At 40.9% G+C, this 18,757-nt stretch overlaps 1 protein-coding gene across 4 annotated transcripts in view; it reads right to left on the reverse strand.

Moving 5' to 3' along the window:
• Positions 1-428: 428 nt before the first annotated feature.
• The window catches only part of POLD3 (DNA polymerase delta 3, accessory subunit), a 68,104-nt gene continuing 49,775 nt past the window's right edge, over positions 429-18,757 (reverse strand). For 2 of the 4 annotated variants that reach the window (XM_017885283.1, XM_017885284.1), the window contains exons 10-12: positions 17,140-17,252; positions 15,555-15,633; positions 8,839-11,286 (exon numbers count right to left, since the gene is read on the reverse strand). In XM_017885283.1, coding sequence (XP_017740772.1) covers positions 11,084-11,286; positions 15,555-15,633; positions 17,140-17,252 — 395 coding nt within the window. In that variant the 3' untranslated portion in view covers positions 8,839-11,083. Of the gene's footprint in view, positions 448-4,265; positions 4,502-8,838; positions 11,287-15,554; positions 15,634-17,139; positions 17,253-18,757 lie in introns of those variants that run through there. The other 2 variants (XR_001887876.1, XR_001887875.1) reach the window with 2 other exon arrangements.

Raw genomic sequence — 18,757 nt, forward strand, 5'->3', positions numbered from 1 at the left:
CTTTGTCTTTAGATATGACAAAATCCTTACCATAGCTCACAAGGTTCTGAACCATCTGGCCCAGCCTCCCTCTCTAGCCTGATCCTGGCATGACCTCCCTGTTGGTCACCATGCTACAGCCACATGCCCACCCTGGACTTTCACAAACGCTCTTCCCTCTCCCTGAAAAACTGTACCATCTTTGCCTGGTCACCTACTTATCTGTAAAGTCTGACTTAAATATCACTTTCACCAAGAAATCTCTGACAACCCCCAACATGGCCCTCATATGTGGTTTTTCTCCTAGTGCCCTGTACAGATCCTTTTATAAGGCTTATCACAATGGTCATTATATAATTGTTCATGCAATTATTTATTTGGTTGTCTCTCTCTTTCAAAACTCCTTGAGGGCACATTCTGTTTCTGCCTTGTTCATGACTGTGTAGTTTTAGGGCTTGGCAATACCCCCTACGGAGACACAAGGTAATTTGTTAAATGAATGAATTCTTAAACTCTTACAGCATCAGGGATAGAGACCTAATGCTTTCATTTGAGTTGATAAAACTGAAAGAGAAGATAAAAAACCAGAGAAGAGAATGACAGAATGACTTTCCCATGATCACATGGCCAGTGAGTAGAAGAGGCAGTTTTATAATTCATTAATTCATTCAATAAGTATTTTCTAAGAGCCTACTACGTTCTAGGTACTGTCCTAGGTACTGGAGATAGAACGATAGACTAAGACAGTCCCTAACTTCCTAGAACTTATACTGTGGTGGTGGAGATAGCCGATAAGCAGATAAACAGATACACAATTAGCAGAGATAGTGATAAGTGCTATGAAGAGGTGCCCTGTAGACAGAAAGCACATAACCACCAAGCACTCAAACCCGTGCTTTCTGCGTCCAAGTGCAGGGCTCTTTCCACTACACCACGCTGTCTGACCGAAGTAAACAAACAAAACCATAATTTATGAGGCTCCCTCAGCTGCCTGTGTGTGCACTTGGTGGGGTGAAACCCTCATGCTGTCCATGAAGAAGAGCCAACATCATCAGAAGCAGCAGCTGACTGGCTTGCCTGCTAAAGCAGGTGTCATGGCACTAGCCAGCCAGGCCTCTGCTGCCTTGAAACTTCACATCTGGCACCCAAAGAGAGAGAGAGTGTGTGTGTGTGTTTAAATAAGACAGCTATTGAATGAGTGGACTGAAGAGGGGTGGAGTTGGCTGGGCTTAGGGAATGATGCAAACCGCAAGGGGACAGTGCTCAGGAGGTGAACAGAGAAAACAGATGGGCTCAAACTGCAGGCATGACTATAGCCCAAGCACCCCATACATCAGTGGGAGAGGCTTCTTTGCTGCTAAATATCTGTTTATTTTCTCATTAATAAACAGCATTCTCTGATGTCTGTACTTGAGGAAATAGAATGCACACTCAGACCATTCGCTTTCCTCTAAACAACTTCAAGTAGAAATATGGTTGAAACAAGGATGTGTTGTGTAGCACATAGAATGACATGCAGCCCACCTGAAAGGTATGGGTGCTGGTGGGGCAAAGGGGAGTCAGGAATTTGACAGGTGAGCAGAACCACAAGGAAACACTGGGTCCATTAGCCCTCCCTCCTCACTTTGTTAGAACCTCAGTTTTGACAGTCTAATGTGTTGTTTACAACATGAAGTAGGCACTCCAATAAAGGTTTGTTGGCAAAAAAATTAACAAAGTATGACAACTCATTTTTCTCACACAGGTAAGATTAAAGCCCAAAGCATTACTCTGAAACAATAAAAGTCCAACCACTATAAACTGGGCACTTTACATTTGTTATCTCTAATCCTCACTATAACCTCGAGGTAGATACAAGCTTCATCTTACAGATGAGCAGACTGAGGCTCAGAGAAATTCGGTGGCTTTTTCTGGGAGTCACACTGATGGTAAAAGGGCATGAACTCCAGTTTGCCTGACTCTAAAGTCCAAGGACTTTCTACAACACCAAAAAGTGAGGCAGTCTGCTCTCCAACTGCAGCAGGAGTACACTTTCCAAAATATATATATAATCTCACTTTCCAAAACTTATATATAAAGTATATAAGTCTCTCTCTCTCTCTCAAATAAATAAAGACGGGGTTTCACCACGTTGGCCAGGCTGGTCTCGAACTCCTGGACTCAAGTGATCCACCTGCCTCAGTCTCCCACAGTGCTGGGATTACAGGCATGAGCCACTGCATGTGGCCAGAAAGCAACTGTCTCTTGGTGCTTTGCTGCTTCTAAAGTGTACAGGCTGGGAAGACACATAACACATATTATGAACTATGCACAATTCTAAGAGTGGGGCGTTTCATGCAGGAGCTTCAGGATAGCTGTTCCTGTATTTTAGGGGTGACCTTTGGAGTTCACAGCAAAACTTACTGCTAGAAAAGAACTAAATCATTGGTACATTCCTAAGTATAATGGTCATTCAATGTCTAATATGAATGTCACTTATGATATGCAAAAATGTTTACTACACTTCACACCACTGGAAAAAAAACTTACACTAAGAAAGGATGACAATAGGATACTCTGTGTGCCTCTCAAATCCCAGCTCTACCATGTACTAGCTGGACAGCCTCTCTACCACTGAATTTCCTAATTCATCAAATTGGGCTGATACCTACATCTCACAAAGTTGTTAAGGATCAAATGATATAAAGTATATGAAAGCATCTGGCATAGAATAGGTGTATAGTAAGATTTGGGATGAATTTAGTTCATTAGTCTAGGACTATGGGTCATTTTTGACCGAAAGAATTCCAGGGAGATGCCGTCAGTTCCAGGTCTGAATCAGTGTATGTGCGTCAGAGAATGGCCTACATGAATCCTTGGTGAAACCGTGGAACCAATCCCATCTCCATGGTTTAACTAGGACCATGGCTCAGGCAAGAGCCAGAGAATTTCCAAGCATGAGATGACCTAGCAAAAGGCTAATCATTCCACATTTGAAGTCACTCCTAATACTCTCCTCTCCTGAGTTTCCAAGGGGATCAAAGGAGTCCTCTGCCTAAAACAAAACTAGATCTAACTTCAAATTATTTTCCTCTGCTTGTTCTAACTTGAGATGCAGGTTCTATTTGGCCCTTACTTATGATCTACTTTATACCAGTAATTATTCAGGCTACTAAAGCTGATTTTTCTAATGTACAAATCTGACATGTTAAAATTCAGTGGCTTCCTACTGCCTACAGTGCAAGGTCTAAACTACTTAGCAAAGACCTCTGTGAGCTGGCCTCTGCTTACTTATATGGCCTCATAGCCAACCAGTCTGCCTCTCACTAAACCACTTACAACTCTCTAAACAGTCTGTGCTTTCTCGTGTGTCCATGCCTTTGTATGTCCTGTTCCTTCTGCCTGGAATGCCCTTCTCACTTTCCATCTGGCAAACTCCTATTTTTCTCAAGACCTGTTTAAGCACCTCCTCCTCTGTGAATCTTCCCTTAATCCCTCAGGCAGTCATAGGCAACCCTTTCTTGGGTCCACACTGACCTATGAACACACACCTCCTTTACACAGGCGGAAGGACATGGTACGGTAGTCAGAATATAGACTTCAAGTCAGAAAGACTAGAGTTCAAACAGTGGCCCTCTCCCCAGGCCAGCTAGAACACCAACCAGAGGGGAGAAAGCCTTCATCTCTAGCCTAACATATAGTCCACTGGTGTGTGTTTCCTTACATGGAGATACGAGCTGAAGATCGTAGCCAAAAGACTCAGAATCACTGGCAAGATCACACCTACCTGAGAATGACAATTGTAAAGGTCTAATTCATTTTGCTCCTTTTGATCCACCCGAAGGGAAGTTGACTTCCATGCAGGTTTGCTAATCACAAGCATTCAAATATACTAGTTTCTCTAACTTTTCATTATAAATTATTAAACAGAGACATGTCTCACCTTTGCCACTTATTAGGCAAATCATTTAAACTCTCTGAGCCTTCCTGTCTTCATGTGTAAATAAAGTATTGTGAGGATTAGAGAAAGTGTATTAAATATCTAGCAAAAATTTGGGCCCATGGTAAGCACTCTTATAAATATTATTATAATATAATTATAGCATATTTGTCTGTCTCTCTCCTCACCGGATAGTAAATGTTTCAAGGGCAAGAAATTCATCTTTGTATCCCCAGTATTTAATGCACCAGTGCTGAGCACATAGTAAACTTTTAGTCAAAAATCTGCGAAATGTACAAATATGTACATGTTTTTTTGCCTTCCCAACAGACGGTCAGTCCCAGGAAGTCAGAGAACTTGTCACGTACTTTTCTTGAATCCACAGTAGCCACCATAGTTGTTGGGCAAATAAGTAAGCATTGAATGACTCAAGCCACATTTATAAGTGGACCCATATATTCTTCTTAGGGGTTGCTATACTGTGGGAAAGTCACATGATGCAGAGTCTGAAGACGCAAAGTCTCAAGTCCTAGGTTCCAGCCCTGGTTCACTTTCTCACTGTATGATGCTGGCCATACTAGCTCAACTCCCTGGGCTTGTTTTCTGCAAAATGTGGGAGAGAAAGACCTTGCAGGTTATCATAAGGATGAAGTAAGATAAAGTAAAGCATCATATAAATACATATACAATACAACTAAGAGGGACAAGGGAAAACACTCCAATCAGATTTTATGGTTTGCAGGAAAATGGTTCTGCCTTCTGTATATCCCATTCCAGGACAGAACTTTAAAAAGTACACCAGGGGTCCCCAACCTCCGGCTGTGGACTGGTACTGGTCTGTGGCCTGCTAGAAACCTAGCTGCACAGCAGGTGAGCAGCAGGTGGGCAAAGAGCACTACTGCCTGAGCTCTGCCTCCTGTCAGATCAACTGCAGCATTAGAGCTCACAGGAGCGCAAACCCTAGTGTGAACTGCACATGCAAGGATCTAGGTTGTGTGCTCCGCATGCGAATCTAACTAATGCCTGATCATCTGAGGTGGAACAGTTTCATCCCGAAACCATCTCCCCTATCTGGCCATGGAAAAATTGTCTTCCATGAAACTAGTCCCTGGTGCCAAACAGGTTGGGGACCACTGCACTGTACCATCATTATGGTATGTTTATGTAATCTTCACATACCAGGTAAGCTTGAAACCAAGTATCCTAGGAAAACAAGGTTTTGACATTCAAAATGGAGACCACCACCCTGACCTAACTCACTTGCAAGCACCCCAGGACCACTTTCAACCTATGAACCTGCAGCATGGCTTAAATAGGGCACAAATGCCAAATGTCCTCTTGATTTTCTTACAAATGTTAAGTCAGAGGCAAGGCCAAGAATCAGACAAACTGTTTCAAGGAAAACAATGTTCTCAACTTAAACTGAAACCAATTAAATGGACTGCTTATGGCAGTATGCTCTATTTGGAAGTTTCTTGGTGATCTAAAAGTAATTGGAAAACTTAATTTTAGTCCAGCCTTTCTTTAAATTCTTCTTAACATTTATTAGCCTACTTATCTAACTTTGTAATTTAGTTAAGTATGGTATACTGAACATAATTGAATCTTTGTTTATAGATTCAAGACCACTTGGCAGGGATGCTGTAGAGAAGATGCAGACTTCAGATGAGAGGTTGATTTGGATAAGCATTAAGATTGCCTTCAAATTTGACAATCTGGGATCTGAACAACCAGCTGCACTTTCACTTATAAAAATGAACATCAGGAGGCCGAGGCAGGCAGATCAGCTGGGGTCAGGAGTTCGAGACCAGCCTGGCCAACATGGTGAAACCCCATCTCTACTAAACATACAAAAATTAGCCAGGTGTGGTGGCGTGCGCCTGTAGTCCCAGCTACTGGGGAGGCTGAGGCCGGAGAATTGCTTGAACCTGGGAAGAGGAGGTTGCAGAGAATCACTTGAACCTGGGAAGAGGAGGTTGCAGTGAGCCGACATTGTGCCACTGCACTCCAGCCTGGGTGACAGAGCAAGACTCTGTCTTAAAAAACAAAAACAAAAAAAAAATCAATCGTCACTTGGTGGTATGGAAGTGTGAACTAATATATAGCCAAGAGGCGATATAGCACAGCAGTTAAGACTGAGGGCAATAAAGCCAAATTGTCATGATTTATATCATGGCTCTGACCTTGGGCAGATTACTTAACCTCTTTTCCGCCGTTTTCTCATGTGCAAAACGCAAATAAAACTACCTATCTCACAGGGCTGAGGATTAAAAGAGGTAAATGTGAGTTACTCTGCTTTGTATTAGTTTAGTACGTGTCAAAATACTGGGGACTGCCCATGCATTATTTCATTAACGCCCTAAAACAACCCTTTAAGGTAGGTGGGTAGCTCATTTTGAAAGATGAGGAAACAAGTTCAGAGAGGATGCATACTTTGCTTAAGGTCAGCGCCTCAGACAGGGTTTGCATCCAGCGCCCTCTGTCTCTCAAGTCTGTGTTGTTTCCATCATGGCATCCGGCCTCCCTAGTAGGTCAAAATTGTTGAGTGTGTACAAAACTCAGTGGAGCCTACACAGACTTTATATTGTATAAACTGCCCTTTGAAGTAATTCCTGGTAACTGCTTGCTTTCTCGTCAATACTCTCATGCTTAAAGCGCAACAGAAATAACTCCATTAATTAAAGATTCACTAAATCATGGTTTACTTACACCATGAATACATAAATGGCAACTGAAGTTCAAATAGTTGAATAACACCCAGTAAAATAGTGAGCCTACCTCAGCCTGTTTCTTTAAATCTTTTATTGTTCTTTGCATAGGAATATAACATTTTGCCCATAATGATTATCCTAATTTGTTCCTAAATTATTAAGTTCCATGTCTATCACTCATCTAAGCATTGTCTCAAATGCTAAATGCTGTTTAGTATGTTTGTCTTGTCACTCCAAAATGGTAACTTCTGGGCTCTTACAATCCCCGAAATATTTTATCCAGGACTAAACATAACCAGCTTCCAATAACTGCTTTATGCTTTGGATCTGACTGATCCCAAACAGACACTAAACAGAGTAGTTTTTCCATTCTTCAAGAGCAGTCTGGTAAAATACATGCCATGAAAAGCCTTGAGAAAGCCTAAAACACCAAAAGAATGAAGCTGAAGAACTAGCCATGAAGAACTTTGATTATTAAAAATGAAGGTACAGGGAGCCAAGGTGAAACCTCAAGAAACATGGAATCTGGAAAGAGAAAATGAGAAAAATTAAGGGGAGTGGGTGTTCAGAAAACATTAAGGATTTGAAGTAGAAGGGGAATTGTAGAGTTAAGGTGGATTCTGATCCAATGGAAAAATATTGGATCAGAAGCCTTACCAAGTTTCTCTGGCTAAAGAGCCTGGGTGGCAATCTGTGGGTGGTCTGCACTTAAGAACACAAAAAACTGGACACAGATACAAGTGGAGAGAAGTGTCATGCAGCAGGGAGTGGTAAGAGTCAATCCTAAATGCAGTCATTTGGGTACAATGTGCCCTTCAGAGAGGGCATGGTGACAGCATGGGCTAATTTACAGAGCTGCCAGGGCAATAACTCAGAAAGCAATACTGCCTTCTCACAGCAAAACGAGGCAGTCCCAGAATGTTTCATGGTGGTAAAAGCTGCATTACAGCATACTGAGATCCTGGAACCAATGAAAGGAGACAAGTTTACCAAAACGAGTCTTGACACAGAGTACGTTTCTGGCAAATACATTATTAGGCACTCATTCTACTCATGTCCTGGAGAAACTATTTACTTTCCTTATATGGCCCTTCTCTTCAGCTCTCTCCTGTATAATAACTAATGTCTTCTTAAAGAAACAAAGATAGAAAAGGAATAGACAACTGTTTCACTCGTTTACCAGCCCCTCTGCCCCAAATTCCCAGTTTTTTCCAGGGAGGTGAGTGGAGGTTCATCACTGAGAGTGTCAATGAAGAAACACCAGCTTTTGAAATCACTTTAAAAAACTGATTCTGCTACAGAAATCTACGTTGACAGGGGAAGACAAGGGAAACACTGCAATTGTCTATGCTGACTGCCAGAATTAAGCAGCCTTGTTTTAACCAAGATAGTTTTCTTTAATCCGCTAGAATTTTAAGACACAATGTGCATATGCAAGGGTAGAAATACTATCATGGATACAAAATCAAAGTAAATATTGGCTGTCACTCTTAACTGAGAACCAACTTCTGTCACTCTTCTTAAATTTCTTCAGTTGGCCCCCATTATCTACAAATCAAATCCAAACTGCTTAGCAAGACCCCAACTTCATTTCTGAATACACTTTCCTCCCTATTCTCAAGTTCTACAGGCCACCTCTCCCAAAAGCCATGCTCCTCTGCCTAGAAAATAGTTTCCATTCCTCTTTGCCTGGTGAAATCCTGCTCATCATTCAAAGAACTGCTTGCTTTCCTCTCCTCCAGGAAGACTGCCTTGATACCTATCCTCCTAGGAACTCTTGGAGGACCTGTACCTTGGACTCACATATGGCACTGTCATTTCATTTTAGTGGCTTTCCCTTCCACTACATTGTGAGGATCAAGTGCCAAATTCTACTGTTTCTATTATATCCTCTAGTCCCCAGGTCATAGGCTTGACACATAGTAGATACACAATAAATGAACAGTAAATATAGCCATCTGTAATTCCTTCAATAGGAAAATATCTACTCTCTTTAAACCTTTCATGAAATAGGACAACTATCTTCCCCTTTTTACCACATGTACAGCCAGAATGACTGAAGAATTCACCACCTGGGCCGTATAACTGATAACATTTCAGTAAGTTGCTAGCTGATTACATCACTTACGACATCAGAAAGGAAGCCACCATTTGTAGAGTACGTATGTGACTACCATCATGTACCGAATTCATGCTACATACACTTGACGTTAGTCTTGACAACCCTTGGTAATTCATTTTAGTTTTATTTTGATAAAGAACTTGAGGCTGTGAAACTTGCCCAAGGTCATACAGCTAGCAAGTGATGAAGCCAAACTAATACAATGTGCTAGATTTTCTTATACATGAACTAAACAATGAGGTTCGCTGAAACTAAGATTTCCCCAGGGCTGAAAAAACGATGAAAGCAGCAAATAACTTGTTCATCTCAGACTATAGGTATGCAGTTTTAACAGTATCAACTGAAAACCAGCCTTCTTCCCATTCAGAGTTTAAATAATTGCAACACTGTTACCATCCATCAAATAAGAGACTCATCAGATACTCAGTTTGAAGCACTGTCTTAAAACTTCTCAAATTTATTTAACTCATGTGGTTAACATGGTATTATGTAAAAAGAAAAAAAAAAACCCACCACTCAATACTTACTAAGCCTTGCAGGAGCTCAAGTTGAGGCAGCATATTGGGCATAGAGATCATAGGATTTGTATTATCCCTTGAAAGTTGGAACTCCAACCAGCATCAGAATTTTCCAATTCAAATTGTTTTAGTCGAGACCCCAGCATAATTTTTAGAAAAAAGATTGGATTGTTGCTTTTAATTTTCCATTCCTATTTAGACAAATGACCAGAGGCAATGACAAAAATAACTGTTTAAAAGGATTTCTCTCCAGAAGTTTTTTCTAATGGTTTAAGTCCATCCTTTTTCATTTTAAAAAGAAAGAGTTTTGGAGTATGTCAACCTTGCTATACAGCTTGCTATACAAAGCCACTGCTTCAGCCTTAGACATAATGCCAGGACTCATCTCCCACACTTCTGGTCTTAATCAAGTTCATACTTGGTTGCTAAAGAAGCTCATGTTAATCCCAAGGTCAGCACAATCCCAACCTTAAAGAGGAGACAGCTGATTGCATCACTTAATGACATACACCAGCCTGAGGCGGAAGAAGCTGGTCAGACACCCCTTGTCTGCTACGTGTGAGACACATCAGCAGCTGAGCGTGACCCCTTCCGCAGAGCTCACTGTGCAAAATCACCAGCACACCACTGCAATCCACTGAGCTCACCGCCTGTCTAGCCATAATGGAAGTCGCTTGAAGGTTATCATTGTAATAGACGATTTTCCATAAGTAACTAATAAAAATGTTTTCTTTGCTGTTTAGACTACTAACAATTCAGTCTCTCCCTCTCCATCCTCTCTTGGGGAGCCTGTACTTTTAAGCAAATAGGGGAGCTAAAAATACAAAGGAGCAACATCCATGTATAAATGTGTGCCTTATCTTCCTCACTAACTTCCTGGAAAAGTGCTGTTTTTGAATATTCTGTTTTCTCAAGAAGAAGAAATTTTATGTAAATGCAGTACACTGTATATAGGAAGGGATTTCTCTTTTTAGTCTTTATCTCATTGTACAGGTTTCACTCTCTAGGTACTGAGAGTGGGGGAGGGGGATCAACAAACCACAAAGAGCATCATAAAGCACACCCCGTGTCAGCAGCACGGCAGCTCCTCCAATATCGTCAATGCTGACTCGAGGTAATTTCTGGTGGAGTTGAACACATCATTAAATTTCTATTTGTGTTCTGCCTGAGGCTTTTCCCTAACCACTAATTGCGAGTGAAGGTCCCAGAGAGCTTTTGTGTAAGGAACAGAACACAAGCCATGTCCTGGTCTGTAGCCAGGTGCCCGTATACTGCATAATGGAGGAAGAGGATTACAGGGAGATTTTCACTTCAGCCTTTAGTCCAACCAAGACTTAAAAGACTTACAGAGAACAGCCTCAGGAGGTTAGGGGACAGAAGTGTGGTACTGGAGGAAGACAAGAGGGGTAAACACATCCAGCAGCATGTAAGGATAAGAAACACCCACATGAATTCTCAGAATACAAAGGAACAAGAAGGAATAATTCCTGTGCCATATGCGGACCAGGGCATAGGGCGAGTGGGGAACACTAAACGGCTTCAGTGAGAATTCTGAAAACTGTTCCAGTATAATTTTGGAGTAAATCCTTCTCCTGGACAGGTCAAAGATTGTGCTTTTAAATGTCATTAGAAGGTAACAGCTTTTGCCTCCTGCTTCCAGATGATTTCCTTTTGGTTAAAAACCAGAAATAGTATAAACCTCACAGGATGAAAGAACAGTCTTTTGATACAAGTGAGGTGGAGATCTAGATGAACTTACATAGTAAGTGAGGAGCACATTTCTTGGTCTTCTCCCTTGACCACTTCAAGTCTCTGATCTACCAGAGATGGCAGTTTATTTCCTCTGGAAGAAGCCAGTAATGGACACCTGTCTGTTGGCTTTGCCCAGAGCAGCAGTCCCTTTCTTGGGGCCCTTTCGTTCCTCTTTGGGTTCTTTTTTCACAGTCATGGCAGGGGGTCTGTGTACTGAGGATGTCTTCATCTTAAGCTCCTCTTCACTATCTGTGCAGGATTCACTCTCGTAGACTTTTTCAGTCACTGGTAGGATGAGAAAAAAATGGAACATGGGCGGGTTGAATCATTTACTCTATCAAGAAAATGGGATGTCTTGCTAACCCCAATCATTTCAGACTCTCTGATCAAGGCAAATATGCTTACTTAGGACTGAATCTTTCTCCCACTGGGAGATCAGATCTAGCCTAAGGTAGTAAGTATGTGGAATCCTGAGCTCACACTGCCTCTATTTGATGCTTAGAATTAACATTCACTTTTCTCCCTCACTGCTATATCCCATGCCTTTAAATGGTCCTTTATCAGTGAATTGCCTAAATCCTTTATTTGGGTCCTGGCCTATGTTAGCTAACTTCCTGAACTCTGTATCTGAATTGTCTATATCTCAAACACTTACTTCTAACTCCATGCTTTGACTGGCTTCTTAAGTCTCATCTCACTGACCTACAATGCCTGCCTATTCCCGTTATTGGTCTTAAACCGCTGGCCTATCTGCCTGCCTCCATTCTGTCTAGCCAAGCTCACCGTGGACCCTCCTGTCTAGCTCTATCCTGATGCTACCCACTCTCTGCACATCCTAGGTACAGAGAATTGAAGATTAGTTACTCAGCTGTTCGGTTCTTAGTTCTTAATGGCTGCAAATTAACCCAAGATTTAGTAGTAGTCTGTATCACTAAAGTTAACTATCTCAAGCAAATGCTATCAGATGACACACTTGTTAGTTTTAAGGAATGACAGTGATAAAATGAGAAACAAAGTTACCAGTTTTCTTACTCCCCATCAGCCAAAGGCATAAATTGCCTTTCCCCTGCTATTAAAACTCACTGAACCTTTCCCAAGGTAAACTTGGAAAAGAACTATACCAGTAAGCACTCATTATGAGCAAGCCCCAAAGGGCACAGGCAGATAGTGGCTTCCAGCCATGTCGTCACATAACCAAGGAGGATCCACACTACTGCAACACATACACCAACCACAAGAAACAGCACGCCACCTTTCTGTAATTTGAGAGAGCTGTGGCAGCTGCATAACCAATACTACCTAAATTCTTTCTCAGCCTTCCTGGTTGCAGCAAGTGATAGAGAAACATTGAAGGAAAAGAGCTCGTTCTTAGCTGAAAAGTGTAACCTAACATGCATATTAAATGCTCAAATGATTAAAGTTTTTTTTTTTCATTAAAGAACAATGAGTCTAAAGCTCTTATTGATAATTCTTTCTAATAAAATATATCAAATTGTTCTAGAGGCATAAGCTTTGGAATCAAATGATTCTGTGTCCTAATACCTAATCTGCTACTTAAGATATCATCTCAAACTTTACTGTGCATCAGAACCACCTGGAAGGCTGGTTAAAACATAGATTGCCAGACTCTGTTTCCCAAGTTTCAGATTCAGCAGATCTGGGGTGGAACTGAGAATGTGCTTCTCTAACATCCTCCCAGAAAATGCTGATGCTGCCGGTCTGGGGACCACACTCTGGGAATTAATGTTCTTTCCTTCCCTGTTTTAAATGTTGAAGTGCAATTGCCACTGGAGCACTCCTTCTTTCTTATCCAGCTAATCCCATTAAGGCTGCATAATCAACAATCCCTTCCCAGAGAGTTCCCAGAGTTTGTCTTTAATTTTGTAAGAGCCCAGAATTCACTTTGATTTTCACTTAGAGGCTAAACAATACTGATAAACTTTAGATAGTATTATACTAAGTATTCTCAAAGGCCTTACTACTCAAATTGTGCTCCACACACCCGAGGCAACGGAATCTCCCATGAGCTTATTAGGAATGGACTCTCTCAGTTCCCACTCCTGGCCTACTGATGCAGAATTTCAATTTTAGCAAGATCTCCAAGTAATGCACATAGTCGGCAAAGTTTGAGAAATGTTGCTCTAAGATAATTAGAGAATTCCCACGGCATACCTATTCGTTCAGCAATTAGACCCCAGAACACCACCTCCGTCTCACATGCATCTTCAAAAGCATTATGTAACTGAATTAATGGGACAAAATTACGAGCTGTTATTTATTCAATATCTTAAATTAGAAAAGTCTGAAGAGCCATCTACAGATACAGAAAGGAAATGACTTTCTACTAGTTGGTGGTATAAGACTTTGCTCCTTCATAAGCTATATTCTGTATTCAAATAGCAGCGTATCTACAACATTACACTTCAGCATCAATTAGCTCATTATTTCATTACTTATTAACGAAATCAATGGCTGTCTCATTGCCAATTTTGTGTAACACATTGCTTGGGGGTGTTAAAAAAGAGGGCAGCACCAACAAAATTTCTTTAGCAGCATATTCAGTATACTGTAAGAGCTAAAAGGAATATTTCTATATTCAAAGCTGTAGCTACCTCAAACCCCAGGAAAAGGACGCCTCCATTAAAATATGGGGCCTTTGTTTTAGCTGAACAACATGCCACTTTTCTGGGTTGCCATTTAAAAAAAAAAGCAAACAAACCTGGTTTTTGTGGGTAACATCAGATTTCTTTTCCACTTAACTGCTTTGCTCTTAGAAACCCATCCCTTTGTCCAGGAGTCTACTCCAAACTTATCTCAGGGACCCAACTCCCCAGTTTCTGCTGCAAACTCACAAAGAGGGAAAGATGAGTTTTCTAAACCCACAGAACAAATCTGATTCAGCACAGAACAGGGCAAACCCCCTATGCTGGTACATTTGGAACAGTCTGAGCAGAGAGAGGAAAGCAGAACTCCTTTGTTGGTAACCAAAGCCAAGATTCATTAGGTTGAGCTTGGACCAAAAACCTTAAAAAAAAAAAAAAAAAAAAAAGTGCAATGTGAGCACAGTTTTCACTGTTGCATCCAAGGCTCTTAACAGTCCTGTCTGGAGACAGGAGTGCAAAAAAGTCCACATCACACACCTGGCCAAAACTCGAGTACTATGTTTTAAACAAAGCAATAAATAATTACCCACAAATTCCCAATGAACTCTCACAAAGACATTTGACTTTTTTCTTTGGGGCAGAAAGAGGAGGAAAAAACTGGCACCAATGCTTTTGTCCTCCTAAATTTAAAAAATATACTGTTGAATTAAGAAAGTCAACAGTAAATACATACATTATCACCCATGGCCAAACCAAGAGGCTTGAAAATGGCAACTATTAAAAGACTGAAAGCCAAAAAAAAAAAAAAAAACCCATTCAAAGTCCAGAATTCACAGGTTCACAAGAAATTTGGCACTGAAAAGACAGAATTTCCACATGTAAAGAATTTTACTCCCCAATCGCATGCTACAATTAAAATGGCAGAGGCCTTTTCAGAGGACTGGGAGGTTGGGAACAGTGGGACAGGGAACACAGATGACAAAATGTCCTCACTAGTTTTCAGAACCAGGAAAGGTTGATTCTTCAGAGCCAATCTTTTAAAACAAGTTTGAACTAGAAGAAAAAAAAAAATCAAGAACAGGAAAATAACCTTCTCTGAAGATCCAAGCTGTGGCAGGTGCCACAAAAGGCAAAAATGACAACCATGGGCTATTCAACTAACAAAGGTAAAAGCCTAAACCCACAACTCTTTTCAAACACAAAAATATAGTACCAGGATATGAGCATCCCATCAAACCTCAATTGCTAAATCTTAAAAGCTCCACAGAAGTCTGGTTTGATTATGGAAAGGGCAGAAGAAGCTAAAACATGGCTGAAGAACCAGCCAATGACTCAAAGCCTGAACTCTAATTCTTCCCTAGGCCTTCATAACAAGCACATGCTTTTACCTAACATGGCTTACAAATAGGAAACATAAAGGAAGCAATCTGGATGAGTCATTCCCTTCTGAAGAACAAATGGAACCAAATACCAAAAATGACTCTTGATAAAGCCTAATCATCTGTAGCTTCTTTTCCACTGTTCAAATTTATAAAAACAAATATTCTAGGAAAAAAAATGCTTCTCAATGTCTATGATAACATCCTAAGCCCATACTGTGGTTTCCATCTTGTTTTTAGACATATTTATGCCACCTGAATCTTCATAACAACCACACATTTAGGCAAAATGGTTATTCCACAGACAAGAAACTCTTCACCAGAGACGACATAACTTTTAGCCAACATCTCAGTGCTTATTTTTATAGTGTATGACCTAAACAAGAACCTAGGTGTTCTGACTTACACTCTGCTACACAAAGTGTATGCCATAGACAAACAGCATCGGTAGCACTTGGGGATGATTCATATGTAAATTAAAGTTTGAGATGTACCTGTTCTAAAAGGGATTATGGTGCCTCTACGGTAATAAGAGACTCTCTCCGGATTTGGAGCCAAATATTTGCCTTACCTATGCAGCCTTCCTCATCCACGTAAGTTTTAGATTTTAGTACGCGTTTTCGTTTTCTTTTGTTTTCTCCACTTGAGCTCTAAAAGATCAGAGGATACAATGTTAAGCTGATCAATTATATTATACAGAAAAATAACAAAAGCTTTTAAATCTATACTAATCATTCTCCAATACTCCATTATGATAAAAAGTTGAAAGAGAAACTCTACATTAGTTTTAGAGAACCAACCCCATCACATAGACAAGTTACGCTCACTATATACACAGGCTTGATATTTCATTGTTCATAAGAAGGAAAGCAGCATGCTGAAGAAAGAACTGTGTTCTGTTCATTCGGTCAATAAGTTTTTGCTGGGTAGTGCAGGCGACATGGTTAAAAAGTAGGATAAGGACCTTAGTGGAGGAGACAGATAAGGAAAGCAGACCACTGCAATACAGTGTGGTGAGGGCTTCAATGGAGGGCTGAGGCAGATATTATGGGAGCACACAGGGAAGGCCCCTAAACCACACCAGGGGTTTCTGTGGCATATGCCCTTGCTGTAGATACTTGCTATGTCAGCCTTCACATTTCTTGTTTTCTTTTTTTTTTTTTGGTTTGTTTTTTAGAGACAAGGTCTTGCTCTGTTGCCCAGGCTGGAGTGCAGAAGTGCAATCATAACTCACGGCAGTAGTCCAACTCCTGGGCTCAAATGATCATCCCGCCTCAGCCTCCCAAGTAGCTGAAACTAAAAAGCATGTGCCACCATGCCCAGATATTTTTAAAGTAGAGACAAGGTCTCCCTGTGTTGCCCAGGTCTCAAAGTCCTGGACTCAGGCGTTCTGCCCACCTCAGCCTTCCAAAGTGCTGGGATTACAGGTGTGAGCCACCATGCCTGGCCAGCCTTGACACTTCAACCTTACACCTATCTAATTTAGTCTCAAATAGGTATTACTAATACCAACTTCCTTTTATCTCCACTGGTCTCTTTCATCCCATTTTCTCTTCAGCTAATGAGGAAATCAGTGTAAGATTTAAATGATGGTCTTAACACAATGAATTAAGAAAAACTAACAGCCACAAAGGAAAAAAAAAACTGTCAGCAACTATTTTTTCAACTCTTCATTATCTACACTAATAGATGTAAAAAAGATGCAGCTGAAGAGCGTTCCAAGCTGTATTTCCCCTTTGGCTGACAGTTTTCCCATCCAGCCCTTTTCCAGAATTGCTTCTGAAGGGCAGCAAATGTGTTTAAGTTGTTTGTTCCCCTGTCTTTCACATGTAGCTCTGATGCAGAGGGATCTCTTTTTGCACCACTCTAACAGGAGGTGTACAGCACAGCAGAGATGCCGAGGGTCATGAATACAGAACAGCTCCCAGGTTCCACCTCTGCAACGTTCTTGAGACTATACCCGCTAGCGAAATCTCCCTTCAGGTGAGAATGGAGGAATACCCATTCTGTACAACCTGTAGGAGAGCAGAATGAGACAAGAGCCATCTACTGGCATTTGTGAAGTATACAGCAAAGGAACTGATTTAGCAAAGTGGTGGTAGGTCCTTCAGACATAAAGGATACATGGATATGCAAGAATCCCAGTATAATTTTACCTTGACAGAAGGAGGTTCAGGCTCAGTCTTTGGCACTGGTTCAAGAGGTGGAGACGGAGGAGGAGGTGGGGATGGTGACTCAGCTTCATAAGCCCCAGGAGAGTCTGGGAAGACTGAAATAATGAAACAGACTTAGATCAGAGAACTACAAGCACTATCTGGTATAATGCCTTCTCCACTGGTTCTCTAAATTGACATGTCCAGCAAAGGGGATTTAGCAAGCAGTAATTCATGGTAACCAAGAACTTTGCAGTTATATAGTTATCTTTAAAATATATATTTTATTAATTTTATACAAATAAAATCAGAGAATCAAGAATTATTACAGCCAGAAGTATCTTAGCTAAATGTTTTCTTTTATAGCTAAGTCAGGTTATGAAGTTGGTTTGTAAATATCCACTCATCGCCTTCCATATGCCATGTATTTCACTTTATTTTTACAACAACTCTGAGACAGATTTTCTTATTTGCACATTACAGTAAATAGAGGTTCAGAGGGGTTCCGAAACTTGCCAAGGTCACACAGCTTATAACTGAGACAGGAGGTTTTAAGCCTAAGTCAATCCAATTCTACAGCCTTGCTATTCCAACTATACCATGCCACTTTACCATTGAGGACAAGACATTATCTCTCAAGATCTATGTGGAGACAATCCCTCAGGTTATAACGAATGTTCTATGCCAGAGTCTTTCACTGTGACCTAAGGCTTTTCATCACCTGAGATGTTTGTTAGACTGCAAATCTCCAGCTGATGTTAAGAGTATAAACTTGGAGGTGGGTGAAGTCATCTTTTAAATGATTATCATTATTTAAGCTCTAACAACTAGGACCTGATTAATATTTTGCATATTTCTAGTGACTGCTCCACTGATAAGGCTTGTTCTGCTACACTGAGGTTAACAGGAAAGCATACTTTTAGGGAAAAAATACTGCTGTGGAAGTGGCATCACCCAAGAAATGAGCACCACCAGAGGGATCCCATGATTTCTCAACAATTGCAGAATTGGTGGTCTTAGTAAACGGCCCATGAGAGGGGAAGCAAAAATCCTCAACTGACCTATTACTCAATCACCACAAAGAAAGTGCTGGTCAGGGGACTGGGTAGTGACTTAGCCTCACCTGCTCCCTGAATCTCCTGGCTGTATTCAAATTTTTAACACAAGTCTTGGATCTGAAATTCTCCCAACTGAATAGGTCAGTGTTAAAAATTATGACAGTGAAGAGAGTTCAAGGCCAAATGACCTAAAGAGGTGAAACAGAACAAGAGCCAGAATGAACAATAAATTACACACTTTAAGTATAAAATGGGCCCCAAAAACTTTATAAGCTCTGGGAAACAAGAGAGAGAAACATAAAAGGAAAAGCAGTCCAGCTATCAGCACAGCTCTGGGAGGCTAGAACATGATGGGAACTCAGGCAAGAGAAAAGTCAAACCCCAGAAGCAAGCCTCCATTGTTCTGAAGGAACAGCTATGAAGAAAGCTGGGCTATGATGGTAGATGTGTTATAATGGGAGGAGGAAAGTTTAGGCAATGAGGAAGCCAAAGGAATTTTGAGACTCACAGTAATAAACTTAGGCATTCTTATTTCCAGTTCTGAAACCAGTTGACTTAACCAA

The sequence above is a fragment of the Rhinopithecus bieti genome, unplaced genomic scaffold, assembly GCF_001698545.2.
Source record: "Rhinopithecus bieti isolate Rb0 unplaced genomic scaffold, ASM169854v2 scaffold_14549, whole genome shotgun sequence".
NCBI lineage: Eukaryota > Metazoa > Chordata > Mammalia > Primates > Cercopithecidae > Rhinopithecus > Rhinopithecus bieti.